The 27245-nt window shown below is 56.5% G+C and overlaps 2 protein-coding genes across 3 annotated transcripts; one reads left to right on the top strand and one right to left on the bottom strand.

Moving 5' to 3' along the window:
• Positions 1-48: 48 nt before the first annotated feature.
• RAB40B (RAB40B, member RAS oncogene family) lies at positions 49-14665 on the bottom strand. The gene is made up of 6 exons (XM_084862117.1): positions 14398-14665; positions 5120-5180; positions 4090-4150; positions 3362-3439; positions 1751-1973; positions 49-795 (listed from the first exon to the last, which is right to left on the bottom strand). Exons 1-6 carry the CDS (start codon positions 14537-14539, stop codon positions 524-526), a joined length of 837 nt encoding a protein of 278 aa, XP_084718243.1. The 5' UTR covers positions 14540-14665; the 3' UTR covers positions 49-523.
• A 319-nt stretch (positions 14666-14984) lies between these two features.
• Positions 14985-26188, top strand: FN3KRP (fructosamine 3 kinase related protein). 2 transcript variants are annotated; one of them, XM_084863105.1, is made up of 6 exons: positions 14985-15241; positions 22012-22163; positions 22539-22630; positions 23076-23158; positions 24643-24765; positions 25003-26188. In XM_084863105.1, the coding sequence occupies exons 2-6, from the start codon at positions 22021-22023 to the stop codon at positions 25336-25338; spliced, it is 777 nt and encodes a 258-aa protein (XP_084719231.1). In that variant the 5' UTR covers positions 14985-15241; positions 22012-22020; the 3' UTR covers positions 25339-26188. The 2 variants fall into 2 exon arrangements, with proteins under 2 accessions (XP_084719231.1, XP_084719230.1); XM_084863104.1 differs by lacking the exon at positions 14985-15241 and adding an exon at positions 18432-18644.
• Positions 26189-27245: the final 1057 nt, after the last annotated feature.

Here is a 27245-nt window from a genome sequence, read left to right as displayed (position 1 = left end):
ATAATGTGTGGGACGTTTCATACAAAAAAAAAATGGATGGACAGAAGATATGCATATAAATCACTTATTAATCCCGAAACATCGTAAAGAACATAGCAAAAACTTTATCAAACCCGTTTTGTACAGAAGCGGGACGGCTCTGCTTTCCGGTATCGCGGGTGCGTCCGCAGCGTTTATAAATTAGTTAAAAAGGAGCTTACAAAAGGCCTCTCTCCACACGTGGGCTCCCCGTCCCCCGGCGCCCAAGCCGTCCCACTCCCGCCGAGGCCGCCGGCCGCGGGAACGACATTGGAGCCGCGGTATTGAGAGGCAGGCAGAGTACCACTCTCCCCTTTATGAACGAACACACGTCTAACACAAGAGCTTCATGCACATCCACGTGGAAACAACATCGAGCCGTGGCGTGGGTGTCCGTTGCCCAGAGCGAGGGCCGGCCGGCGTTCCTTGGCCCGGCGTGGCCTCCGGGCGCAGCTCCCGCGGGGCGGCGGAGCCCGGAGTCTGCAGTGGGTGCCCGTCCCGCCTCCTAGGAGACCTTGCAGCTGCTGCGGGCACAGCGCTGGGGCGGGCTCTGGGGCAGCCGCGCGGCCTTGCCCTTGCGCAGGCCGCTCCGCTTGTGCAGCGCGCCCGCCGTGACCGAGTAGGAGCGGCCGTGCATCATCCTGGCGTTGAGGCCGTTGGCCATGGAGAAGGACTTGAGGTGGCTCCTCAGGGCCAGCGGGAGCGGGAGCTTGTCCACCAGGTGCACGGGCGTGCAGGACACCACCGCCCGGCAGCACAGGTCCTGCAGGCTCAGCACTTGGGAGAGAAGAGAAGCCGTGCTCAGGCGGTCCCTGCACCGACCTCGGGGCGGCCAGCCCACCTTCCCACCGCCTTCCCCGGGCCCTGGGGCGGGGGGACCAGGAGAGCCGGGGCTGACGCGCTCCCCACGCACCCACGGGCAGCCGCTGGCACGACTCGGGAGAGCCACCTGCTTTCAGCACCCTAAACTCAGTTTGTCCCCCAAAACCCGAGAGGCCACCTCTCTCCTTCAGGTCTGAGAGGTGAGGGCAGGGAGGGTGTCCCAGGAGGTCTCCTCAGGAATTGTAATATGTGTTCTGCTGCCAGTGACTCTCTTCAAAAGACCCCTGCCTGGCCGGCGTGGCTCAGGGGCTGAGCATCAGCCTATGAACCAGGAGGTCACGGTTTGATTCCCGGTCAGGGCACAGGCCCAGGTTGTGGGCTCGATCCCAGTGGGGGGTGTGCAGGAGGCAGCCGATCAGTGATCCTCTCTCATCATGGATGTTTCTAGTTTCTATCTCTCTCTTCCTTCCTCTCTGAAATCAATATATATATATATATATATATATATATATATATATATATATATATTTTTTTTTTTTAAGACCCTGTGAACTTCTATTTCTCAGGTTTCTCTCTTTATAAACAATGTGAAAGGGCATTATTCCTAATGCGATGAGCTCTTCCCAAAGCCATCCGCAGGAAGGTCGAAGGTCGTGTGGAAGCCACAGTACTGCCCCAGGGGGTCCCTCCTCACAGGCTGGGGGTCCTGCTCAGACACAAGCCCGCTCAGCGTGGCCGCCGGCGGCCACCTCATGATGAATGGTCCGCCTGTGCCCACGGACGGCTCTCAGCAGCCTCCGGGGCGGCCAGACCACGGCAGCACAGTGAAGCCCTGGGAGCGGAGGTGGCGGCCCGAGGCGGGTCCTGGGAGGGCGCCCGGCCCCGGGCCTCGGGGCAGCTCAGCGCCTACCCTTGCTCGGCCGCCAGAGCCGGTCCATGCCGTGCCGCAGCAGCACGATCCTGGCCAGCTCCGTGAAGGACTCGGTGATGTTGAAGTTGCACAGCGGGCTGACCTCGAAGAAGGTGACGCCCAGGCGCTCGGCGTAGGCCTGGGCCTGCTCCGTGGGCACCTGCCGCTTGAAGGCCAGGTGCAGGCGGTTCCCCACCAGGATCTTGGGGACCCCGGGAGCGTGCTGACGGCGAAAGGAAGGCGAGGGAAGCGGTTACTCTGTGAGCTGTGCTGTGGGCGCCGTAGGTGTACGGGGTGCCAGATGGCATGCCCCCCGAGTTTATGCGGACCCAGACCTTCAGAACGTGCCGTGTTTGGAAATGGGGTCTGTGAGGATGTGATTGGTTGAGATGAGGTCAGTGGGGTGAGCCTGCACCCAATCACTGGGTCCTCGTGGAGGACACAGGGAGGAGGTGGTGACCATGGATCGAGACCGGGAAGTAGCTCCAGGCCCAGGAGCGCCCGGGGCTGCCGCAGCCACCGCAGCCACAGCAGCGGAGGGATAGGGAGGAGCGGAGGGACGGGGAGGAGCGGAGGGACAGGGAGGAGCGGAGGGACAGAGGTGTGGAGGGACGGGGAGGGGCGGAGGGACGGGGAGGAGCGGAGGGACAGACCTGTGGAGGGACAGGGAGGAGCGGAGGGACGGGGAGGGGCGGAGGGACGGGGAGGGGCGGAGGGACGGGGAGGGGCGGAGGGACCGGGAGGAGCCTCCTCAGGACGTTAGAGGGAGCGCTGCCCTGCCCACACCTCCATCTTGGACTTCTGGCTTCCAAACGTGAGAAAATAAGTGTGTAGCTTTAAGCCACCTGGTTGAAGGTCATGTGTTAGAGCAGCAGCAGGAAACTAAGATGGTAGGTGTGGTCTCCGCCACGCCATGTCCCCTGGGCAGTGGGGCTGGTCAGGGTGCCAGCAGGCAGCAGCCGGGCACTGCCCGTGACCCCATGAGACCACGCCAGGGCACCCCGTGACCCCACCAGACCACGGCAGGGCACCCCGTGACCCCACCAGACCACGGCAGGGCACCCCGTGACCCCACCAGACCACGGCAGGGCACCCCGTGACCCCACCAGACCACGGCAGGGCACCCCGTGACCCCACCAGACCACGGCAGGGCACCCCGTGACCCCACCAGACCACGGCAGGGCACCCCGTGACCCCACCAGACCACGGCAGGGCACCCCGTGACCCCACCAGACCACGGCAGGGCACCCCGTGACCCCACCAGACCACGGCAGGGCACCCCGTGACCCCACCAGACCACGGCAGGGCACCCCGTGACCTCACCAGACCACGGCAGGGCACTCCGTGACCCCACCAGACCACGGCAGGGCACCTGTAACCCCATGAGACCACGCCAGGGCACCCCGTGACCTCGCCAGACCACGGCAGGGCACCCGTGGCCCCTGACCACATGCAGGGCCGGGACGCTTGGGCGTGCGGGTTCTCGCCTCAGGGCAGGTCCTGTGCTGGGAGGTGACCCCGCCCCCTGGGGCTGAAGCCCGGTGCCCTGGCCCACACGCCCGGCCTCCCCCACCCCGCGCCCACAGGGAGGGGGGCCGCTCCGGGGCACACCTCATCGATCTCCTTAATCCAGCGGTTGATGCCGTCGAAGGACCAGCGGTTTGCGATGTCGTAGACCAGGATCACCCCCTGGGGAGAGGCACCGGTGACCTCGCCGCGGGCACAGCTCCGGCTGCAGCCACGGGGGCCACACAGAAACGACCACACCAGCCTGCCGCCGGCGAGCTCGTTCTAAGGCAGCTGTTCGGACTTACCCATCGGACGTAGCAATTACGGGATTATCCCCACTATTTCCCAGGCTCATTGCTGAGCCTCCAGCATCCAGATGGGCTGGGACTAGAACTCGATGCCCCACGTCCACAAGCTGCTCAGGAGGAGCGGGGCCCACCCACCGGGGTGCCCGGGTGCACACACACAGACACACGCAGGGCCATTAACACAGGTGCACACACCGGGAAATTTATACCAACACAGGTCTGCACACGTACTGACACACATGTGCACACTCCTGTGTGCAGCGTGTGCAAAGCACACACATGCACAACAAACACATGTGTGCAAACACAGGTGTGCAACATGAACACGCCTGTGCATGTATAGACAGCCTCGCCCGTGTGCATGAACACGCACATGCATAGAACACTGCGCACAGGCACACGCACACGGACAGCCCCGGCGCCAACAAAGGCTCTGAGCCACCACACCCTCCACAGCCCGTGGGGAGCCAGGCGTCCAGGAACGAGCATCCCACACGACAGCCCGGCCTCCCGCCTGGGTACCTGTGCGCCCCGCGAGTAGGAGCGGAAAATGGTGCAGAATCTCCCCTGCCCGGACGTGTCCCTGGAAGGAGAAGGTGGTGGGGACGGGTGAGACACTGCCGCTTCTTCCTGACCCCGGGCACCCCACGTGGGACCCTCCTGGGCCGGTGGCCCAGCCGGGGACAGTCCGAGACCCCCCTGGGGGGACCCGGACACCGGACTGTCCTGGGCTTATGCTCTTTTCTGGCGGTCATTCTGTAAGCCAAACTAGAAAAAGTAGTGACAGGTTTCAACACCCTAATTCTGACATTTAAGTAAATCTAGTGTCAGCTCCAAAATGTGGAATCTGGAGACAAAGCTGTGTGTGAGGGATGTGAATCTCATGGGGGGGTGGGTGTCGAAGGATTTGGCGGGATCCCTTGGCTTCTGCTGACGCTGAGCAATCATGTAAAGCCGGACCCCGGGTGACCTTCCCCAGACTCCGAGCAGGGCCGGCTCCGAGGCCAGAGGCTGGGAGCAGCCAACCCTCAGAACCACCCAGCAGCCCGGCAGAGCCTCAGTGCTCAGGCCTGGCCTGCAGGCGGGGCTGCTGGCAGGTCTGTGGCGAGGAGAGCTACCCTGAGGGACCGCGCCCAGCTCTGCCCTGGGGCCTGCAGGACCATCACGGTTCCCGCCTCGGCCAGAATGTGTGGACAGTTCACCTGGCCTCCGGTGCCCCGCCAGGGTGGGGGCTCCCGCGTGGGGGCGGGGGATGGGACGTGGAGGGACCATCTAACCCAGAAACGGGACTGGGAGCCGAGAGCCTGTTCAGATAGCGCCGAGGGGAGTGGACATTCAGAAGAAAGCTCGGAGCCACTGCTACTCTGCCTCTGAGCCCCGGGAAGTTCGGGCCACAGACTCCTGGCCGACAGCAGGGCCCGCAGGGCCCAGGGCCCGCCCCTCCTTCGGGGAGCCCCGGGCCAGTGGGCCAGGCGGGCAGGGAGAGGGTCTCCCAGGTGCGGGCCGAGCTCGGAGGCCGGGCCTGCTCAGGGCCAGGCGGCGCCACACTCACCAGAGCTGCAGCTTCACCCGCCGGCCGTCCAGCAGGATGGTGGTGGTCTTGTAGTCGATGCCTGTGGAGGCGGGTGGGCGGCGTAAGGGGGAGCGGCTGCAGGGCCCCCCGTCATCCTCCTCCGCAGGCGCACGGGCACCCGCTCTCAGGCGGGGGAGGCAGACTCTCACCCCTCTCCCTGCAGAGGCACAGCGCGCAGGCCGGGGGGCTGGACCCCGCTGTGGGTCTCCCCGGACGGCTCGGCCCTCCCCCACACCCCCCCCCATCCGCGCCTCCTCCCCGCACACACGAGCAGCTACACAGAGATGGTTCCCTCCGATTATCACACCGAGGATGTGTCATTATGGAGAGTGTGAAATCAGGTGGGAAAACACCGCAGCTCTGCAAGACCACGTGTGTGCACGTGCACGGAGTCTCCGGGTGGCAGAATCTGGATAGTTTTTACTCAAAAAAGGGCTTTCTCTGTTTCCAAGTTTTCTTCAATGAGCATGTATTTCTTCTAAGACCAGAAGAAGGAAAGAAGAAGAAGAAGAAGAAGAAGAAGAAGAAGAAGAAGAAGAAGAAGAAGAAGAAACAATAATAATTTCCAAGAACTATTCCTCCCCATCAGCCAAAGCCAAGTTCCGGCTTCTCTGAGAACCCTGCCTGCGCGCACAGAGGCGTCTCGGAGTTTGAGGAAGAGAACGTGAGAACAGGCACAGGTGGGCGACGAGGGGAGGGAAGAAAGGAGAGCCTTTCCCCGAATCAGGACCCGGTGGCTTAGCGAGCACAGAGGGCAGAGGCGTGTGGTGCTGGCCTGGCCTCCCATGGGCTGGGCACCGGCGCCCCAGGGCACTCCCACCGGAGGAGCGGCAGTGAGGACTCGACGGGCGTGATCCCAGTAAAGCCACTGCGTTAGCCTCGCACGCTGGGGGCAAGTGCCTGGGGAGCAGCCAGAGAGGGAGAGGGCGGGCCGGGCCCTGGAGGGATCCTGCCTGGGTGCGAGGCTCCTCCAAAATGAAACAGCAAAGACGGGGTCGTCTTCAGGGGCTTGCCCTGTGCTCCCTGGAAAGATCTAGAATGTTAGACTACCCCCTCCCCCGCCCAAAGAGCCGCGAGAAAAGACTATCCCGTTCATAAAGTCTGTCTTTTTGGTTGTTGTTAATCCTCACCCTAGTATTTTCCCACTGATTTTAGAGTGGAAGGGAGGGGGAGGAGGGAAGGAGGGAGAGTGAGGAGAGAGAGAGAGAGAGAGAGAGAGAGAGAGGGAGGGAGGGAGGGAGAGAGAGAGAGAGAGGGAGAAACCGATTGGCTATCTCCCCAGGTATGTGCCCTTGACCTGAAGCCGCCCTCCAGAGTACGGGTGATGCTCAACCACTGAGCCACACCAGCCAGGCTAACGTCTCCTGTCTGTAAAGCAGGCTGAGGGTAAGAGACGTGCCTTGTGGGGGTGACAACAGATGCAGCTCCCCATTCCAGGGCGCTGCCCCGGGCTGTTGGGGCTGAGCATGGATTTTGCAGGAAGTCTAGCTCAGTAGCTTCAGACTCTGTGAATGTGGAGACTCAGCACCGGAGACAGCAGGCCCCAGCCCCGCTCCCCGTCTGCACCCGCCCGTGTGCACCCCACCCCCGCATCCTAAGCCTCCCGTTATTTCTCCTGTTTTCTGTCTCCAAATTTGCAAACTACAAGCTTGTATTCCGGGATCAGAAAGTGTAACTCAGCATCTCGGTCCTCAGCTCATTCACCAGGAACTCTGTCCATCAGAAATAAAAATACACAAAAGCTTCCAGAACAAAGCCTGTCAGAAGGCTGGAGTGAGTCAGAGTAAGGGACAAGAAGAGATACATTTTTAGCCTTCTTTAAAAAAAATAAAAAATAAAAAAAAAGGAAACCTCAAATGCCCAGCCGGTCAATACGCTTTTAGCTCTGCAGGAAGGATAAATAATTTAGGAATCTATTTTGACTCCTCCACCACCTGCTTCTTCTATTTTAGCGAGGCAGCGGCCACGGCCACCGTCACTGAGGGGGTTTGATCATGGTGTAAATATGGGTTAAATGCCACTTACAGACATATTTGCCTTTGAGAAATGTATCTGTTTTTATTTAAATGTTTCTACTGGCTTTAGAGAGAGAGAAGGAGAGAGAGAGAGAGATTGAAACATAGGTGAGAGGAACACTGATGGGCTGCCTCCTGCGCACGCCAACCAGGACTCGAACCGGTGACCTCTCGGGACATGGGTTGACGCTCAACCACGGAGCCACGTGGGTCAGGCTGAACGTATCTGATGCTGAACTGAAATATCCGATGGAAGACGGCGGTTCCTGGGGATGGGACGAGGGGAATGTTCTGGAATTAGAGAGTGGGGATTGATTCATCGAGACTGAATGTACCAGCCGCCACTGAATTGTTCCCTTTAAAATGGTTCCTTTCCTATCCTGTAAATTCGACCTCAAAAATATGCATGTAGCTGAAATTGGTTTGGCTCAGTGGATAGAGCGTTGGCCTGTGGACTGAAGGGTCCCGGGTTCGATTCCTGTCAAGGGCATGTACCTTGGCTTCGGGTGTGCAGGAGGCAGCTGATCGATGTTTCTAACTCTCTATCCCTCTCCTTTCCTCTCTGTAAAAAATCAATAAAATATATATATTTAAAAATGTATATACATATGTCCTGCCCCGAAACTGATTCTGCCTGCTTTGGGGATGGGAAGGGCACATGGGTGCAGGGGTGGGAAGAGGGGGAGGGCTGGAGGAGGCGGAGGGCTGGAGGAGGGGGAGGGGTGGAGGAGGGGGAGGGGTGGAGAAGGGGCCCGGGATAGGCTGGGAGCTTCAGCCAGGCCCAGCGCCTGCCCCTCGGGGACTGGGACAGACGGGGATTTGATGTGTGTCCACCACAGGGGAACCCACTCGGAGCAGCACCTGCTCTGCCAGCCTCTGCGTCTCCTTTGGGAAGGGGAGCGTGTCCCTGCTTGCTTCTCCTGGTCTTTCTGAGAGACAGCACAGCCGGGGACCTGGTGCCTCCGTCTCCTCGTGGCCTGGCTGTGTTTGCGACGCGGCCTCTGTGAACTAGCTCTTGCTTTTATTTTTAATCAAACAAAATGCCAGTCCTGTCACGAGTCACCGATGATTCAAACTCCTGAGCAGCCTCGCTGAGTCACGCCGGGGGCGGGGACCTGTTAATTGTTAGCTGGAGGGGGAGCGGGCGTGGCCTGAGCTCATGGAGGAGCCGGGGTCAGGCCTGCGAGGAGCCGGGGTCAGGCCTGCGGGCTCTCCACCCGCAGAGAGGGGGCGTCTCCCCAGAGATGACCCTCCGAGGGGTCCCAGGCCAGAAACCAGGGCATCCGTGGGAAGATCTAGAAAAAGGTGACCAAACGTCCCTTTGGCGGGACAGTCCCAGTGTTTAACGATTTGTCCCGCGTCCCACTGTGTTTTAAAACAGTCCCGATTTTCGCACACCCTACCAGGGATCAAACCTGCCACCAGGACATGCGCCCTGAACCGCGGATGGAACCATGATTTCCTTGTTCATAGGGCAATGCTCAGCCAGTGAGCCACAGCCCGTCAGGATGGCGGCTCTTCCCAGCTTTTGCTTCTACACAATTCATTCTTTGTAACCAGTTAAGCTGAAGAAGCCTGGGGAGATGTTAACTGGATTGACTCAGTAAATAGAGCGTCCGCCTGCGGATCCAAGGGTCCCAGGTTCGATTCCGGTCAAGGGCATGTACCTTGGTTGCAGGCACATCCCCGTGGGGGGTGTGCAGGAGGCAGCTGATCGATGTTTCTCTCTCATCGATGTTTCTAACTCCCTCTTCCTTCTCTGTGAAAAAACAGTGAAGCGGCCGCATGTGCTGTGGGTGATAGGCCCCTGCTGCTTCTCTCCACCTGAACAGCCAGGCTGGTGAGGGGTGAGCAGGTGTAGACGGTAGAGCCACCCGGCGGTGCCTGCTCAGCCATGTCCACTCTGCAGCCACCGCGGTGCTGGGTGCCAGCAACAGAGGACACCGAGCATGGTGGGTGGACGCCCAGCCCAGGAGCTGACCGCGTCCGGGAGGGACCTGGGCTGCCAGCTCTGAGCCGCCCCCTGCCCAGCGCCTGAATACGGTTCGTCCTGATGGGACTGCAGGGATGGGGGGCAGACGAAAGGGGTGGTCACCTGCAGGGAGAAGGCCCCACAGGACAGAGAGAGACTTTTAAAGAGAAACACGAAAGGCGTCTAAAGAGAAAAGCTGACACCAGCGCAGTATTATTATTTTCAAATACATAGACGAATGTATGACTTAACTTTTAAAAACCCAATGCACTAAACAAATGGACTGTGTGCACACAAGGCCCTGCGTGGGTAGAGAGTGGAAGGCCATCTACCGCCTCTTCTTTATGGAATTACACCGCAAAGAAAAGGGTACGACATGATGCAACTCTCAGGCCAAATTGAAGTGAGGACTTGAAAAAACTGTGCTTTAAATCTTCAAGTGGTTGCCAAGGGAAACCGACAGCATAGCCATAAAACTGGCAAATGCACCGTTGTCTGCAGCCCCGCAGAGGCAGGGGGAGGGTGCCTGCGCTCCCGGTGGAGGCTTGTCAGAGGCAGAGAGAAAGGACAGGAACCTGAAACCGAGGTCACTTTCAGGAGAGACGTTTCCGTGCTCCTCGGGGGAGCCACCTCCCTGAGCCTTTTCTGAACCAGAGGGGCCCCCGGGGTGTGATCAGGAGTCCGGCCCAGAGCCAGCCACCCTGTCCTGCTCGGTCTTATACGTATGCTGTGTGATCTCGAGGGAGTTACTCACCCTCTCTGGGCCTACGAATGTAACCTGTCTCAGGAGACGATGCTTCTACAATGCCGATAAGGGGGAGGTATTATTATAGAAACTGAGAAAGGAAGATGGGATTTTCCTGCTGGAAACAGAAGCTGAAGAAATAGCCAGGAGAAAGCAGTGAGAGGAAACAGAGTCTCATGCTGGGAGGGGGGGGGGGGGAATTGGGAGGCAAGAGGTTGTAGTATTTAGTTTTAAAAACTGAAGATGGAGGCAGAGTCAGTGTCAGAGTGATGGGAAGTGAGAGACTCAACCAGCCATCGCTGGCTTTGGAGGAGGAAGAAGGGGCTGTAAGACGAGGAATGCCGGCTGATTCCAGAAGCTGGAAAAGGCAAGAATCAGACCCCCCCAGCGCTGCCCACACCTGGATGTTAGCCCAGCGAGGCTGTGTTGATTCCTGACCCCTAGGATTGTAAGATAGTAAAATTATGTTGTTTTAAGCCACTAAGTGGGTGAGAAGTTGCTCAGCAGCAATAGAAACTATTAATACTAGATGTACCAGTTAATAACTCGTTTTTGTTTTTTTTTTAAATGGATGGAGTTACACATATGTTGAAATACATGTGATTTGATATGTGTGCTATTCTGTTGTGTTGCTCCTTCAGATGACCACTTGTTCAGAAATTCAGGGGAAAAGGGCAAATTGCCCACCTGGGGGAAAAAAATCAGGCTTCACCTTAGCACATCCAATGCCAAGGAGGTAGTGGGACAATAGTCACGAAGAGTTGAGGGGGAAAGAAACAACCTAAGAATATTATACCCAGCCAAGCTATCCTTCAAAGATAAGGACAACGGACTAGACATTCTCAAATGTGAAAATGTTCAGGAAATAGTCATGAGCCGTCCCTGGAAAATGACAGGAGAAGAAACCCAGCTAATTGGGGGGAGAGCAAAGGAAAGAACTCACTGACAGAGTGGAAGCAGGACCGGTGGTGAGCACTGAGCCCTGACCTGGTGAGCTATTACCAAGCAGCTATGGTCATTGCAGCGACAACACACGTGAGTGTTATAAACCTGGGCAATGTGAAAACAACAACTCAGGCTGCAAAGCTCAGGTGTGGGGTGGGCGGAGGGGAAGGGAGCTGTGAAGCTGAAAGTGCCTTTGAATGTCAGAAGCACCCATAGTTTTGAGGTAAAACCTGTCTTAAAAAAAAAAAAGATTCCTACTTTTCACAATTTTTCATCATCTCTTTTCTGAATCTTAGAAGAATCTTTTAGGAAATCAAAAACTCACAAGAGGCACATCGATGACAAGGAAAAAACTGTGGAAGAAAGCACGGGGTTTAGAGGTCCTGGGTTGGCCCCCTGACAAAGAGAAAGGAATGCACAGGAAGCTCAGTCAAGCCCTTGTTCAGACCGATCAGGAGCTCATGTTTGCTCCACATCATCACCGACCATACAGTTCAAAGCACCCCACGCTCGGTCCCTCAAACACACAGAGTTGTTAAGAGCGCCATGCCTTGCCGAAACCGGTTTTGCTCAGTGGTTAGAGCATCTGTCTGCGGACTGAAAGGTCCCAGGTTTGATTTTGGTCAAGGGCATGTACCTTGGTTGTGGACATCCCCAGTAGGGGGTGTGCAAGAGGCAGCTGATCGATGATTCTCTCTCATGGATGTTTCTAACTCTGTATCCCTCTCTCTTCCTCTCTGTAAAAAATCAATAAAATAAAAAATATTTTTAATAAAAAAAAAAAAAGCGCGCCATGCTTTAGCTGTTGAAGGTGTTACTCCTTCTCCACTGCGGCTCCTCCATTCACCAGCAGAGCTCTGAGGGCCCAGCTGTGAGCAAACCGCCTCAGCCCTCCTGGAGCTTGAACTCAGACCTCGGCCACCTGTGTCTGCTACTGCTGAGCACCAGAAACATGGCTAATGCAAACTTCCGATTGCATTCCATTTTATTTTATTTATTTATTTATTTATTTATTTATTTATTTAAATATATTTTATTGATTTTTCACAGAGAGGAAGGGAGAGGGACAGAGAGTTAGAAATATTGATGAGAGAGAAACATCGACCAGCTGCCTCCTGCACACCTCTCACCGGGGATGTGCCCGCAACCAAGGTACATGCCCTTGACCAGAATCAAACACTGGGACCCTATAGTCCCTAGGTACATGCTCTATCCACCAAGCCAAACCGGCCAGGGCTTGACTAATTCAAATGTAACTACTACTAAATTTTAAAAGCCCTGTGTAGCTAATGGGTCACCTCGGACAACACTGTTCTAGAATCTTCCGGAGTCTGCATGGGACCGCCAGGTGGTTCTCTGTCCATTGCAAACTGAGGAGGAGTCCAGATTCTCCTCGTCGGCTCACGCCCATCGTCTCAAACTCTCCCGGCTCTGTCTCCACACCCTCCTCCTGGCCACTCTCCCTAAGATGAACCCGTGTTCTGTATTCCCTTGCTCCCTCCTACCCACTCCTTTTAAATATATATATATATATATATATATAATATATATTTAGTAGTTATATATATATATTTTTAAATATATATTTTATTGATTTTACACAGAGAGGAATTGAGAGGGATAGAGAGTTAGAAACGTCGATGAGAGAGAAACATGGACCAGCTGCCTCCTGCACACCCCCTACTGGGGATATGCCCGCAACCAAGGTACGTGCCCTTGACCGAAATCGAACCTGGGAACTTTCAGTCCACAGGCCAACGCTCTATCTACTGAGCCAAACCAGCTTCAGCTTAAATATATATATTTTTATTGATCTCTGAGAGGAAGGGAGCGGGAGAGAGAGATAGAAACATCAAGGATGAGAGAGAATCATGGACTGGCTGCCTCCAGCACACCCCACACTAGAGACCGAGCCCACAGCCAGAGCATCAAACTGAGATCAGGCTCATGGTCGATGCTCAACCACCGAGCGACGCAGGCAGGGCCCAGCTTCCCCTCTTTCCCTCCCCGACCCCCATGTAGCCCACCCGGGGTCCTCCCATGACTGCCACCCTTCAGGGGTGCCCTGCACCCTGTCCTGAAGCAGAGGCAAATGCCCCCCCTCTTCCCGCCTCAGATCCTGTTTATCTCCTGGTGAATCCCTCCCCACCCCCCACGCTGTGCAAACCACTCCTTTGCACTGTCTTCTCGGTTCCATCCTCCCTGGAGAGGTGGGAGGCACCCAGGCTGGCACGGGCATCAAGCCTCCACTCCTGGGGGCACCCTGCCGGCGGCTAGATGAGATGCTGCCCAGTTCATGGACCTCTTATTAAAGCCAATAGATCTTCACGTTGAAAAGGAAGAGACTCGCGGTAGCCAGTGTGGCTCAGTGGATAGATTGTCGGCCTGTGGACCGAAGGGTCCTGGGTTCAATTCCGGTCAAGGGCATGAACCTTGGTTGCAGGCACATCCCCCGTGGGGAATGTGCAGGAGGCAGCTGATCGATGTTTCTCTCTCATCGATGTGTTTAACTCTCCTTCTGCCCCCGGAGAACGAGAACCCGACTGCAAGCCTAGAGCACAGGAGAGAGCGGCAGGCGCAGGGTCCGTGCCCAGGGGCCCAGGTGTGGCTCACGCCCTGAGAGGACGCTCAGAGGCGGCCACGCACAGGCTTCCTTCCCGCTCAGTCTGCACTCCCAGGGGCTGGTGAAGGGCACAGACCGCCTCCCCGTCTCCTGGCTCAGCTTTCTGCCCCCGCACTTTCCTCTCCTCCCTCCTCCTTCCCTCCTAAGGCCCACCCCCTCCTGGGGTAGCGGCTGGCAACCCTCAGACCACGGGGAAACCCCTGTCCTGGAGCTCCGGGCCACGGGCCTCCGCTCCACCGGGACCCCACGCTCTCGCACGTTCTCCGCCCCAGACCGCGCTCTTCATCCAGGTCGCTTAGGTCCCTGCCCTCCCGGCCTGTCCGCCAGGAACAGGAGCCCCGGGTCACGCCGGGAGCCTGGAGGAGCCCGCAGACTGGGCCTCCCGCGCCTCCTCTCGCTCCTCTTCCCTCCGACCCGCGCGCAGAGCAGCCACCGGGAGCCAAGCCGCTCCCCCGGATCCCACGCGCCCGCCCGCTCCCTCCGCACCCCACGCATCTTTCCAAACGCGTCGCGCGCACGTGGGCCTCCCCGCGGGGACCCCTCCAATCCCCACGCGCTCCCCCGCCTCACAGTCACCCCAGGCCGAGGACCTCCCTCGGCCTGCCCGGCCACTCGCTCCCTCCCGGCGAGGGGACGGAAGATGCTCCCCACGAGCCGCCTGGGTCTCCCACGTGCGGGACGGGGTGCCGCCGGAGCTGCCCGCGAAGTGTGGGCCGGATCCCGGCAGAGAAAGGCCGGTCCCCGAGCCCCATGCTCCGCGCACCCGGCTCCGCTCCTCCCCGACCCCCGGTGCGCCCCTCCCCACCCCCCGGGCCCGGCCCAACTCCTCCGCCATCCCTGGCCTGATCCCCGCCGCCCTCCCGGCGCTTCCCCCCGGGATCCCGCCGCCCTCCCGGCGCTTCCCCCCGGGATCCCGCCGCCGTGCACCTGCGCCCCCCGCCCCCCGCCCGCGCTCACCCGCCGGGTGGCCGTAGGGGGACTCGGCCGCGCCGTCCTGCAGGCTCGCCAGGATCTCGCCCTTGCCCACGTCGCTGTCGCCCACCAGCAGGAACTTGAGCAGAAAGTCGTAGGCGCGGACCGGGCTCCCCAGGACGCTCATGGTGCCGCGCCCGCGCCCATGCCCGGCCCGCAGGACGGCGCGGAGGAGGCGGCGGGCACACGGGCGCCGCGCAAACCCGCAGCCGGCGGAACGCGGGGCTCCGTGCCGCCGCCGCCTGACAGTGTGCGGCCCCGCCCCGCCTCGCCATTGGCTGGCCGCAGTTGCTAAGGTAGCTGCGCACGCTCATTGGCTACCTTGCCCGTCCATCTGACTGCAGTCTCCGCCCCCAGGCCGACGCCCACAACAGCCGCAGCCAATGGCGGATGGGAGGCGGGGCCACGGGGGTCCAGGGCCAGGGTGGGGCGGAGCCAGAGGTGACAGGGGGCGGGGACGCCGATCTGGCAGCCAATGCGCGGCCGGATGAGCAGGGGGCGGGGCGGGCGTTCGCTGTGCCGCGTGGGCCAGCACCGGGGCGGTGGGGCGATTCTGTACGCAGACCCCAGGCCGCGGCGCCAGGGCCCAGTCTGGGGACGCCAGGGTCCCTATCCGGGACGGCTGCTCAGGCCTTTTCCTGGTCCCAGAGCGACTCAAAGCCCGTGGGTGCACGTACCTGTGTGTGCTCGTGCGCCGGGGTACGCGTGCACGTGTCTGTGCAGGTGCTGGAGAGAGGACCGGGGACCCTCCGGATCCGGGCAGCCCTCAGGTCTAGGGAGCCACGGTCTTCACGCCTGCGCCTGCCTTCAGCTCTGGAGTGGTCACCAGGTAGGTGGCCGTTTGTCTCAATAAAATCTTCGTGCGAATGCACTTTCTCTTCTGCAGCATCACACTTTCTTTCCCTATTGGGTTAAAATACTCTAAGAATCATTTTACTTTTTTAAAAAAATATTTCTTGCCGAGACCGGTTTGGCTCAGTGGATAGAGCGTCGACCTGGGGACTAAAAGATCCCAGGTTCGATTCTGGTCAAGGGCATGTACCTTGGTTGCGGGCACATCCCCAGTAGGGGTGGTGCAAGAGGCAGCTGATCAATGATTCTCTCTCATTGATGTTTCTAACTATCCCTCTCTCTTCCTCTCTGTAAAAAACCAATAAAATATACATTTAAAAAAAATTTTTCTTTATTGATTTCAGAGAGGAAAGGAGGAGAGAGAGACAGAAACATCAATGATGAGAGAAGAATCACCTCGTGCACACCCCCTACTGGGGATCAAGCCTGCAACCCAGGCATGTGCTGTTGGCTGGAATGGAACCTGGGACCCTTCAGTCCGCAGGTTGATGCTCTACTAAGCCAAGCTGGCTAGGGCCATTTGACTTTTATGGTTGTTTTTGTTTTGTTTTGTTTTGTTTTTTCTCCCTTCCTCTCTGTACAAAATCAATAAAATATATTTTTTAAAAATCAATTATATATATATATATATATAATATATATAAGACTGCAGGAAAGTAGACTCCATGGCAATTGTGGTATTCCATCGAGCAGACATTGGGGAATATGTGCAACATGAAGAGACATTGAATTAAAATCATCGCAAGGTCTATGGCTGTGTGGAAGGCCTGGCTTTGTTCCTTGTGCCTGAGTAGGCTCCATTATGTTGAATTTGGTCAACACTGTGATGTCTCCAGGGACTTCTTAGCTTAACATGGGCAAATGCAGGCTGGATTCTTTTTTATTTTTATTTTTTATAAATATATTTAAGTGGGAGGATGACGGGATGGGGAGCACTCACACGCCCAGGGAGGAGAGGGTAGGTGGGTGAGGTCAGAGCACGCTGAGGGCTGTCTTTTGGGGGCTCACACACACCTTGCTGTAGATTGGGGACATCTGCAGCCACTTACATTTTCATTGCTATGGAGACTGCAGCACACACCTGGGCTCAGTCCTGCTGGGGACCTGATCTGAAGGACATACTGGATTTCCCCACCCAAGGAGCACATCAGGATCAGAGGTCTGCCCACCCCGGAATGCTCCCCTGCTGTCCCCAGGCATGGGGTCCCGGTGCCTGCAGTCGATGCTGCTGCCCATACACATGGCAACAACTGGGTCTGCTATGTCTGTTTTTACTTTTTATCTGCGTACCCCGTGACTGCCCCTTTGTTTTAGGTTCTTGTGATAATTTATCGAGGGAGAAGAGAGATTTTTGTCCTGCCATTTTTGTCTGGCACCACCGGACTCCATCACAACATGGGATGTCAGGCCTAGAGCACCATTGGAGCACCTATGGGGTGGGGAGAAGAGAAATGGCTGCCATCTCTGGGTGATATACAAGGGATCTCTTTACATAATGTGAAATGTGTCTCCCACTTGACTATGGAAAGGCATCTAAGTTTCTTTCTCTGGTGTTTACATAAAAATAGACTTAAGAACTAAAAAAGGACTGACCATAATTTCTTTCAAGCCCCAGGCACTTGCATACGCCAATGAACTTCTGATTTCTCTCCTCTGCTGTCAGAAAATAATAGAAACTGACAGCTGATGAGACTTTCACACTGGGTGTATATTTGCTGATGACTCATTAAGAATTCAGCCAAGGTGCCAGTTGTTCTTCCGATATAGAAAGAAAAACTATTTTAAGCAAAACTGTAACCTCACTGGTGCTGGTATCACAGCCGCAGGAAATCCACGTAATGTGGGTTTCGCGCCAGACTTTCACCCAGTGCAACCCTAGGTCCCGGGCCCACGCATGCCCCGCCCTCATATGCTCCGCCCATGCCCACGCCCCGCCCTCCGGGCAGCCTGCACCGTCCCTTCTCAGCCCCACAGACAACAGCCCGGCCTCTGGGCGGTTCACACCGGCCCGGCCGCGTGGAGGAGGTGGAAGGCAGAGCTGGGGTTCTGGCCGGGTCTGTCCCAGCAGCCCGAGCCTGCACCCTCCACCACTCAAACTGGGTGTTTGGGGGAACTGGAAATCCTACTCCGTGGTGAAGGAGAGAGGCTTTGGTTGGGAATGCATGTTGAGCTTAATGTGGTCTCTCTCTTTTTAAAAAAATATGTTTTCAGTGATTTTAGAGAGAGGAAGGGAGAGGGGTGGAGAGATTGAAACATCGATGGGAGAGAGAGGCATCGATGGACTATCTCCGAGCGCCCCCTACTGGAGATCTAGCCTGCAGCCCAGGCAGTGCCCTGACCCGGAGTCACAGGGGACCTCTGGGGCCATGGGTCCACGCCCACCCACTGGATTACCGGCAGGCAGTGTGGTATTTGACGTGAGGTACAGCAAGGCTGGCTGGGTGCCGGGAAGGAAACCCCCACAAAGCAGCCACCCATAGCTGGGCTCGGGAGTAAAGCCCATCACCCTCCCTGTGTGGGCGGGCCTCGCCTCTCAGTAAGGACACAGAGCAACACTGACCTCCCCGAAGGAGAGCACATCAGTCTGCAGGACTGGTCTGCCTTCGGACTCTGTCTCACACCTCCAGTTGTGTGAGCCGGTTCCTTAAATAAACCATTCCATATGTATGCACATCCAGGTGGTTTGGTTTCTCTGGAGAACCCCGACTAACACAGGGAGCAAAGAGGACTTTTTTCCTTTTTAAAAAAATATATATTTTATTTCATTGAGGAAGGGAGAGGGAGAGAGAAATGGAAACATCAATAGTGAGAGAGAATCACTGATAGGCTGCCTCCAGCACGCCCCCTACTGGGGATGGAGCCCGCAACCCGGGCCTGTGCACTGACCGGGAATCAAACCCTGACCTCCTGGTTCATAGGTCAGGGGTCAACCACTGAACCTCACCGGCCGGGACAGACTATTCTGAGACCACCAGAGCCCCCAGGGCCCCGCCCCCACCCGGAGTCACCCGGCATAGCCCCGCCTCCACGCAGGTTTCTCCGCCTCCTCCTGGCGTCACCTAGCTCTCACCCAATCCCCGCGCGTCATACAGGCCCCGCCCACACATCCCTGCCTCTCATCCAATCCCTGTGCCTTCCTTCGTCCCCGCCCCTACGTGACGTAGGCGCGTCGCCTAGCCCCCAGGCCTCTCGGCGCCGTCGCCGGCGTTCCCGCCGCCTGAGGCGAACCCGCAGGGAGCATGGAGGAGCTGCTGAGGCGGGAGTTGGGCTGCAGCTCCGTCAAGGCCACGGGCCACTCAGGGGGCGGGTGCATTAGCCAGGGCCAGAGTTACGACACGGACAAAGGACGCGTGTTTGTGAAAGTGAACGCCCAGCCCGAGGTCAGGGCCGCCGCGAGCCGGGGGGCCGAGGGGCCGAGGGGGCGGGGGGCGGGGTCCGCCGGCCGGGCCCGCGGGCTGGGCGGAGGCTGGGGGCGGGGACGGGGCCCGGCTGAGGCCGGGGCGGAGGCTGCGGGGCGGGGACGGGGCCCGGCTGAGGCCGGGGCGGAGGCTGCGGGGCGGGGACGGGGCCCGGCTGAGGCCGGGGCGGGCGGGGCGGCGCTGCCCGTGGCCTCAGAGTGGGGGCGCTTGTGACCGGCTTTTCCGCGCGGCCGTGCCTGGCGCTTGTGGGGTCGGCACCGCCCGCTCGGCCTGTGTGGGCGCCGCACCCCCAGGAGTGGACGGACGAGGTGCTGCTCCAGGCCCTCCCCGGTGCGGAGTGGACGAGGTGCTGCGGGTGGGTGGCTTCATGACCGATGAGCCGCTGCTTGGAGAGAAGGCGCATTTGTCAGGGTTCGGGTTCGGACAGGACACAGGCAGCCGCCGCCTCGTGTCCGGGGTCGCCTGGACTTGCAGCGCTCACCCGTCCCTGACCATTGGAGTGATGGAGGGGCTGCCTCACTGGCTGGCTGCCGCACCCACAGGCGCGGCGGTCTCACCACAAACACCCATTTCCCCATTTCTGGGGTCTGGAAGCCCCGCGCAGAGGCCTGAAGAGAGACCAGGGACCTCCGTGCAGAAGGCGGGGAGCCCTGGCCCTCTGAGGGCGCCAATCCCACCCGGCGGGCCCACCTCCTGCCACCATCACCCGGGTCAGGTCTCCACGTAGAAAAGTCTTTTACGCATTTTTTCTTAATGCTTTACTTTTTAGGAGGTGAAAATGCCCTCTTTCAGACTTGTCAGAAAAGACCTTAGTTGCTCTCCCGTTACCCTTCTCACACCTGTGCAGTTGCCCTGTCTGCTTGTTTCACCTCCTGATTATTCTTAAAAAAAAAAAAAAAAAAAAAAAAAAAATATATATATATATATATATATATATATATATATAGTCTTTTTGCTTTGTTTTTTTACAGAGAGGGAGAGAGGGATGAAAGAGAAACATCGATCAGCTGCCTTCTGTGCACCCCTCCCCCTCACTGGGGATGTGCCCGCAACCAAGGTACATGCCCTTGACTGGATTGGAACCTGGGACCCTTCAGTCCGCAGGCCGACGCTCTATCCACTGAGCCACACCGGTTAGGGCCCCTCCTGATTATTCTTATCTGTCCCCCGCACACTGTGTGATTGGCTCATTTGTAGCCCCAGCCCTTTCGCCTGGCTCCGATGTTTGTGAGGGACCTTGTGTTCACAGATCCTCCTTCACCTCTGCCTGCGTTAAAAATCCATCCCCTTTCTCTTCAAAACCAGCGCTCTAGGACAGCATACAGCAGGGTCCAGGCTCCCTTTATCTTCTAGAGAGAATGCTCTGAAAATTCTTCTTAAGACACAGTTTTGTGTTCTTTTTAATTTTTGTTGATTTGAGAGAAACTTCCATTTGTTGTTCCACTTGTACATTCATTGAATGATTCTTGTATGTGCTGTGACCAGGGGTTCGAACCCACAACCTTGGCATATAGAGATGACACTCTAACCAACTGAGCTACCTACCTGGTCAGGGCAAGACACTGTTCTTACCTTTCTCCTCAGTGACTGTAGCTCTTGATGGTAATATAACATTTATAAAGTGGTTAGAATGGATTATGTGCTAGCTGCTAACTTAATCATGGCAGCAAGCCCATGATATTGATACTATTATTAACCCCATTTTACAGATGAGGACAAGGAGGCACAGAGAGCATAAGTAACTTGCCAAAGGTCACAGAATTAGTAACTATGAGAACATGTAGAAGAATGTCCATGTTGGCACTGTTTGTAATAGCCCCAATTGGAAGCCCATCTGTCCATCAACAGTAGACAGGATGAGCACGTGACGAGGAAGGAGCTGGCTTGGCAAAAGGCGGGGGTTAGTGTTCCGAGAAGAGGTGCCGCGGTGTGAGGAGGCTTCGAGGCTGGCGGAAGCAGGCAGTCTTTAAGAAAGTAAAGGAAGGCTGCAATCCAGGAGCACACGGGGTGTGTGTGCATGTCCGTGTAAGGGGTGGAGCCCAGGTAGGGGCCCTGGATGAGGATGGGAGTGGGCAGGGTCAGAGCCTGTGGGACGTGCAGGATAAAGGCAGAGGTGGTAACAGAGAGTGTTCCAGGGTGGGATTTGCCTTCCATAATCATTTACTTCAGTTGGGTGAGCAGGGAGACCAGGGAGGATGGTCACTGCAGTCCAGGGGGAACAGGACTTTTGGACGAGGGTGGAAAAGGTGTTCAGGATGATAGTTTCCAGTGCTCGTAGGAGATGTCCTAGAACTTGGTGGTCCATTCAGATCAGAGGTCTTCAAACTACGGCCCGCGGGCCACATGCAGCCCCCAGGGGAGTCTGATCCTGCCTGCCAGGTTTTCTGGGCAGTGAGAGCAGCCAAGGTGTTACAGTAAGGATTAGTAGTTCATATAGTCCGGCCCTCCAGCTCTCTGAGGGACCGTGATCTGGCCCCCACTTTAAAAAGTTTGAGGACTCCTGATTCAGATGAAAAGTGACCACAGGTCCTGGCATGTGCAGAACAGAGGCCACTTGCACCTTTGGGCTCAGTTACCAAGAACTTGCTGCCTGATGTGCACAGAAGCCGATGCAATGACATTGGCTTCTGGTAAAAGAAAAGGCTTTATTGCAAACTCAACTGGCAGTGAGACAAGGCTCAAATCTGTCTCCCCGATTGTGGGTTTGGGTGAAACTAAGGGGTTAGGGAAGGCTGGCCAGCCTGCGGAAGTGCTGCAGGGCAGATTTCAACTGAAGGCCTCAGCACTGGGTCCTGGACAGTGGGCTAGTGACTAAGTGCCAGTCAAGTCCCAGGTCTTTGGTTTGATGGTGGTGATGGTGGTGGATGGGTATTACTGAAAGTCAGAATTCTCTCCTCTGAGCATACTGGAGCATGACATGCAGTTTTGTCCTGTTGTCCCTGGAAAACAAGTCAGTATCTTGTTAGAATTAGGTAAGGCCAGTGGGTAGTTCTGTGTTTGCTATGGGACAGGACTGTGTTTGAGGTACTACAGAGGGTGACTGCACCTGGCACTCAGTGGAGTATTAGGAGCTGACACTCCCCATCGGGAGGGAGTTTGGCCTCAGTGATAGCACAGCAATGTAGACCCACGCTGCCAAGTACCGTCTACTCCTGTGCAGCGTCCGACCCACAATCTGCCCTACAGAAAAGCTCAAAAAGCTGTCTGTATTGACTGCAGTCAGGGCAGCCCTGGCTTAGAATTGTAGCCTGAGAAAACCTGTCTACCTGGGGCCTTTCCAGAAGTGATCTCGCTCGCTCTCCTTCCCCTCCATTGATTTTCCTGACAGGCTAGAAGAATGTTTGAAGGTGAGATGGCCAGTTTAACTGCCATCCTGAAAACAGACACAGTGAAAGTGCCCAAGCCCATCAAGGTCCTGGATGCCCCGGGAGGCAGCAGTGTGCTGGTGATGGAGCATTTGGACATGCGGTACCTGAGCAGGTACGTCTTGGCGCCTCCCCTCTGGGTGGCTTCGTTTTCTTCGGACTGGTCCCTCCACACCCGGAGCTTGCACTTGGGTATAACTTTGTGGGATGTGATACAAGGAATCTACCACCCACACACAGGGAGTATCCGCAAGCCAACGGCAACTGGAAGGTAATCTCAAGGTGAGATGCTCAGAGGACATGGCTGCAAGCTCAGACGAGGTCAGGAAAGACCGTCCACTAATGAGGGCCCATCAGCTCCCTCTTGCTTCACCAAAACAGACTTTATGTCCTCAAAATGTGGGGCTTCCTTTATGTGGCCCAAGCCCTTTCAGGTGGACGAAGTTTCCTCATGTGTGTCACACGTTCTGTTGCTGCCTTTTGGTTTCAGTCATGCTGCCAAGCTTGGATCCCAGCTAGCAGACCTGCACCTGGACAATAAGAGGCTTGGAGAGAAGCTGCAGAAGGAGGCCAGCACAGTGGGTATGGCATCTGTGGGCCAAGAGGGACCCCACCTGGAGGAGGACATTGGGTTCTTACGGATGTCTGGGGGGGGTTATGCCACAGCCATATAGTGAGGGTCAGGCCTGTGTGATGCCAAAGGAAGGAATGTCAACCCCAAGATGCATGTTTGGGGTGCGGTGACACAGTGAACGCAGTTTGTCCGCCATAAATGGCCGCTGCGAGCATTCTGTCCTGGGCGCCCCCCGGCACCATCTGGTGTCTCTCTGGGAAGCAGTGGGTGCCTGCCTGTTACGTTTGCCAGAACAGGCTTGGTTCCGGGCCTGAGGGTGGTGGAGACCAGGGCCCTGTGTGTCTCTGGGTGGGACTCAGGTGGAGAAGGCACGCCGACATCAGGCTGAGCTCCAAGAAGGGGCCGCGGGAGCAAGGCAGCTAGATGTCTGTCCTGTTTTCTCTTGCTTCCAAGGGAGCGGAGGTGGGCAGGCGGAACGGCCCTTCATAGACCAGTTTGGGTTTGACGTGGTGACGTGCTGCGGGTATCTCCCCCAGGTGAGTGATGTCTGCCCTTTCCTCCTCCTCCCCACTGGGGAAGCACGCCCTCGCCCTCTTTAGTGAAACTTAGTAAGTCTTTGCTCCCTTCCTTTTTTTTGCTAATTTTTAAGAGGTTGACATGAGCTTTACCCCTTCCTGGGCTGTGTAAGCTCAGAGAAACAGAGAAGGCCAGCAAGTTAGAATGCTGGATTTCGAGGTGGGTAAAAACTAGAAAACTTTTAAATGCTTTATTTTAAATAGTAAGCTCTCAGAGGTGGCATAATGAAAGGGATGGTAACTTTCAGTTTTATGATTTTACGGTTGGCTCCCCGGAATTCTCCTTGACGCCCTTCAAACGCAGAGTGGTTAGGGTGGAGGGTGTGCTCTCAGCGAAAGGCAGTGGCTCCTTGGAAGGGACCTGCTGTGGAAGACTTTCGGGGACTTTGTGGTGGGCACAGGGGTGCAAGAGGCACTACTCTGATTCTGAAATGTTTTGGAGGTTGTCCAGGCACTACTCTGATTCTGAAATGTTTTGGAGGTTGTCCACCTGCCTGCATGGGGTGGCAAGTGGCTGACAGCTGTGCCTCCTGTTCCATGTGCTCAGGGGTGTCTCAGCTGGCTCCGCTCTCTCTCTCCCACCTGTAACTTGCTGGCTGGTTGTGTGCACATGTGCACGTGTCAGGGTGCATTTGTGTGAGAGTATAGGTGTGTGCACACGTGTGAGAGTATGTGTATGCGTTGTGAGTGAGTGCACTTTGTGAGCATGATACTCTGTCATTTGGCATCACATACTGCCCCTGTGCTGTCCTGCCCTTGTGTATGTCTGTCTTGTCTCCCCCACCTCCACCCCCATGGTCAGCACCTGTGGCCTGGATGTCCTCTCAGCGGTCTTTTTGAACAGGGTTCCACGTGACTTCCCATGTTACCACTCTTGAGAGGGCAGTGCCAGCTGCCTGGGAGGGGCCGAAGAGGGGTCCTCTGTGGCCAGGTGGATGGACAGAAGTGAGCCACAGGGTCAGAGAAGGCCAGCCAGCTCTGGCCTCTGTGCTCCTGTGTGAGTATAGATCGAAAGAAAGCATCCCAAAGCAGGAAGAGATTAACCAAGAACTTGTATGCATGTACACACAGCATAGCCCGTGGACGCAGACAATAGTGTGGTGAAGGCCTGGGCAGGGGCGGGAACAGACTGGAGGGTATCAGTGGGGAAAAAACGGGGACATTTATAATACTTCCAACTATAAAGATAAGTTTTTAAAAAGAAAGGAAACATCCCAGAGATCATCAGAGGGACCCTGTTGCTCTGCACGGAAGGGCCCCTTGCTTCCGGTTGCTCCTGGGATAGGCTCTAAGGTCCCACCTGTCCACAAGCCCAGGGGTCCCGTCAGCTCCCACCTGTCCCTGCAGGAGTCTCTAGCAATCAGTCCTTCCCACTTTGGGGTACCTCCTTCAGGCCTGGCATGTGCCTCTGAGCTCGGCTTTCTCCTGTGCTGTTGCTTGTGCAGGTGAATGACTGGCAGAAGGACTGGGTCGCATTCTATGCCCAGCAGCGCATTCAGCCCCAAATGGACATGCTGGCGAAGGGGGCTGGGGACAGAGATGCCCTTGAGCTGTGGTCTGCTCTGCAGGTAAGTGCCCCGCTGTGCCCTGTGCTCACCATGCCCTGCAGCCCCACCAGGGAGAGGTGGCAGGCCAGGTACAGCACTGAGATGTGGTCTGATAGGAGGTGGGGGGCCGGCCAGTTGGATGGCAGGAGGTCACCCTGCCTGAGCCATGCATGGGCCTTGCGCAGCCACACGTGGAAGAGTGTGCACCCCTCCCACGTACGGCGCTTGATTCGCTGAGGTTGCCTTTCCTCCTCGCAGTTGAAGATTCCTGATTTGTTCCTTGATTTGGACATTGTGCCAGCTCTGCTCCACGGAGACCTCTGGGGAGGAAACGTGGCAGAGGATGTCTCTGGGCCCATCATTTTTGACCCGGCTTCCTTCTATGGCCACTCGGAGTATGAGCTGGCAATCGCCGGCATGTTTGGGGGCTTCAGCAGCAACTTCTACTCCGCCTACCACAGCAAGATCCCCAAGGCCCCTGGGTTTGAGAAGCGCCTGAAGTTGTATCAGCTCTTCCACTATTTGAACCACTGGAACCATTTCGGATCAGGGTACAGAGGGTCCTCCCTCAACATCATGAGGAACCTCATCTAGAGGCTTGCTCTGCTCCGGAGGGGGCCTGGGCGAGGAGCCTGCTGGAGCCTTCGGTTCAGATGTGCCAGCTCCTCACCCTCTGGCTCCCCCAGGCCTCTTCAGGGGTTTGTCCCATTTCTTCACACACCTGGAGAGGCTTCAGACCGCCTTTCCGAAAGCTGTTCGTTTCTTTAGACTCGTGGTTGGATGACCCATGCTCATAATGTGAACAGAGGGACCTGCAGTGTGGGCCATGTCAATCCAAACAACTCCCCAAAGGCTGAGAAGGGAAGTGGCAGAGGGCCGCACCCTGCTGCTGCGGGCACCTTCCACCCTCCCCTCCCGTTCTGTCTCCAGGAATGACCCGCGTTCAGGATGATGCTACTCGATGGCTGAGGTGTAGTCTAGACACCAAACTGTCTTATGAGGAGCATCTTACAATGCCCATTCCCCAAACTGAGCACATTCCCTTTGCTTTCTGTGTGACCTCTGGACCAGCCGCAGGCTGAGCAGGTCTGGAGATGATTTGGGGAGTGGCCAAACTGCGGCTTTGGGGTGTCCTTAGCAGATTCAGGAGCCACTGAATCTACTTCACACCCACCTTGTCTGCGCTCGCTCAGCTTGCCGAATGTCGTTCCTTTGCTTCAGACACGCCTGCACTCAGCCAGTGTTCCCCCTTGGTCTTGCAGGGATGAGGAGCAGTCATGAATGGCATTGATGCTAACAAATGCTTTTGTGTGAACTTCCCGTGGTTTCAATGATGCAAGGCACCATTTCCCTCAGTTAAACCATAATTCAATGTTTTTCCTAGATATTTGCCAAGAAGCCTTTGTAATGTGTTAGTGTAATAAATTGTTTCTTTAAGAGCAAATTTTTTCCTTGACTTCGTTGAATAAGAGATAGCTTCAAACTAAGGGCAGGTGTAGCCTGAGGTTTTTCTAATATTTTACTCAGATGCAGTTTAGCTGCTGTTCCTCGTCACCCTGTGAGATTTGTGAACACAAGGGATGTTGAAAGCAACTGGATTGCATTTTAAGGAAGAAGCCCATTTGTGGCCACCAACTAGGTCTGGGACGGGGCTGGGAGCACCAGCGTTAGGACACTGGTTGTTTCCTCGAGGCTGGTGGGGAGGATAGACTCTTTTTAAAAATATATATATTTTATTGATTTTGTACAGAGAGGAAGGGAGAGGGATAGAGAGCCAGAAACGTCAATGAGAGAGAGTCATCGACCAGTTGCCTCCTGCACCCCCCCCCGCCCCGGGGATGTGCCTGCAACCAAGGTACATGCCCTTGACCGGAATCGAACCCGGGACCCTTCAGTCTGCAGGCTGATGCTATATCCACTGAGCCAAACTGGTTTCGGCTAGATACATTTTTTTCTCCTCTGCTTTGTGTGGGAAGGGAAAGGGGACTGTGACTTTAAGAGCTTGTAGTTGTCAAACTTTCAAACCTACCGGTAGTAATGCCTAGACTACTATGTGCTGAGCTTTTAGCTTTTTTTCCCTGATCCTGGGAAAACTGTTAACTGTCTCTGAGGGAAGGGGTGCCGAGCCAGCTTCTGACGATGGCACGTGTGCTGCTGTACCCTTTTTCTAAAATTTTTCATTTATTTTTTTAATCCTCACCTGAGGATATTTTCCATTGATTTTTAAGAGAGAGTGGAAGAGAGAGGGAAAGACGGAGAGAAACATTGATGTGAGAGAAAACATCGATTGGAGTCCAACCAGGCCTGGGGGCTGGGAGGAGCCTGCAACCCAAGTATGGGGTACATGCCCTTAGACCGGAATCGAGCCTGGGACCCTTCTGTCCACAGGCTGATGCTCTCTCCACTGAGCCACACCAGCTAGGGCTGTTGTGCTGTTGACACAGACCTGCTTGCCAGACGGTTTGGTCCTGGGGTGCCCAAGCCTGAGGTCTTCCAGAGTT

The sequence above is a fragment of the Pipistrellus hanaki genome (assembly GCF_964339955.1).
Source record: "Pipistrellus hanaki genome assembly, chromosome: 16".
NCBI lineage: Eukaryota > Metazoa > Chordata > Mammalia > Chiroptera > Vespertilionidae > Pipistrellus > Pipistrellus hanaki.
This window is presented reverse-complemented; position numbering and strand designations above follow the sequence as displayed.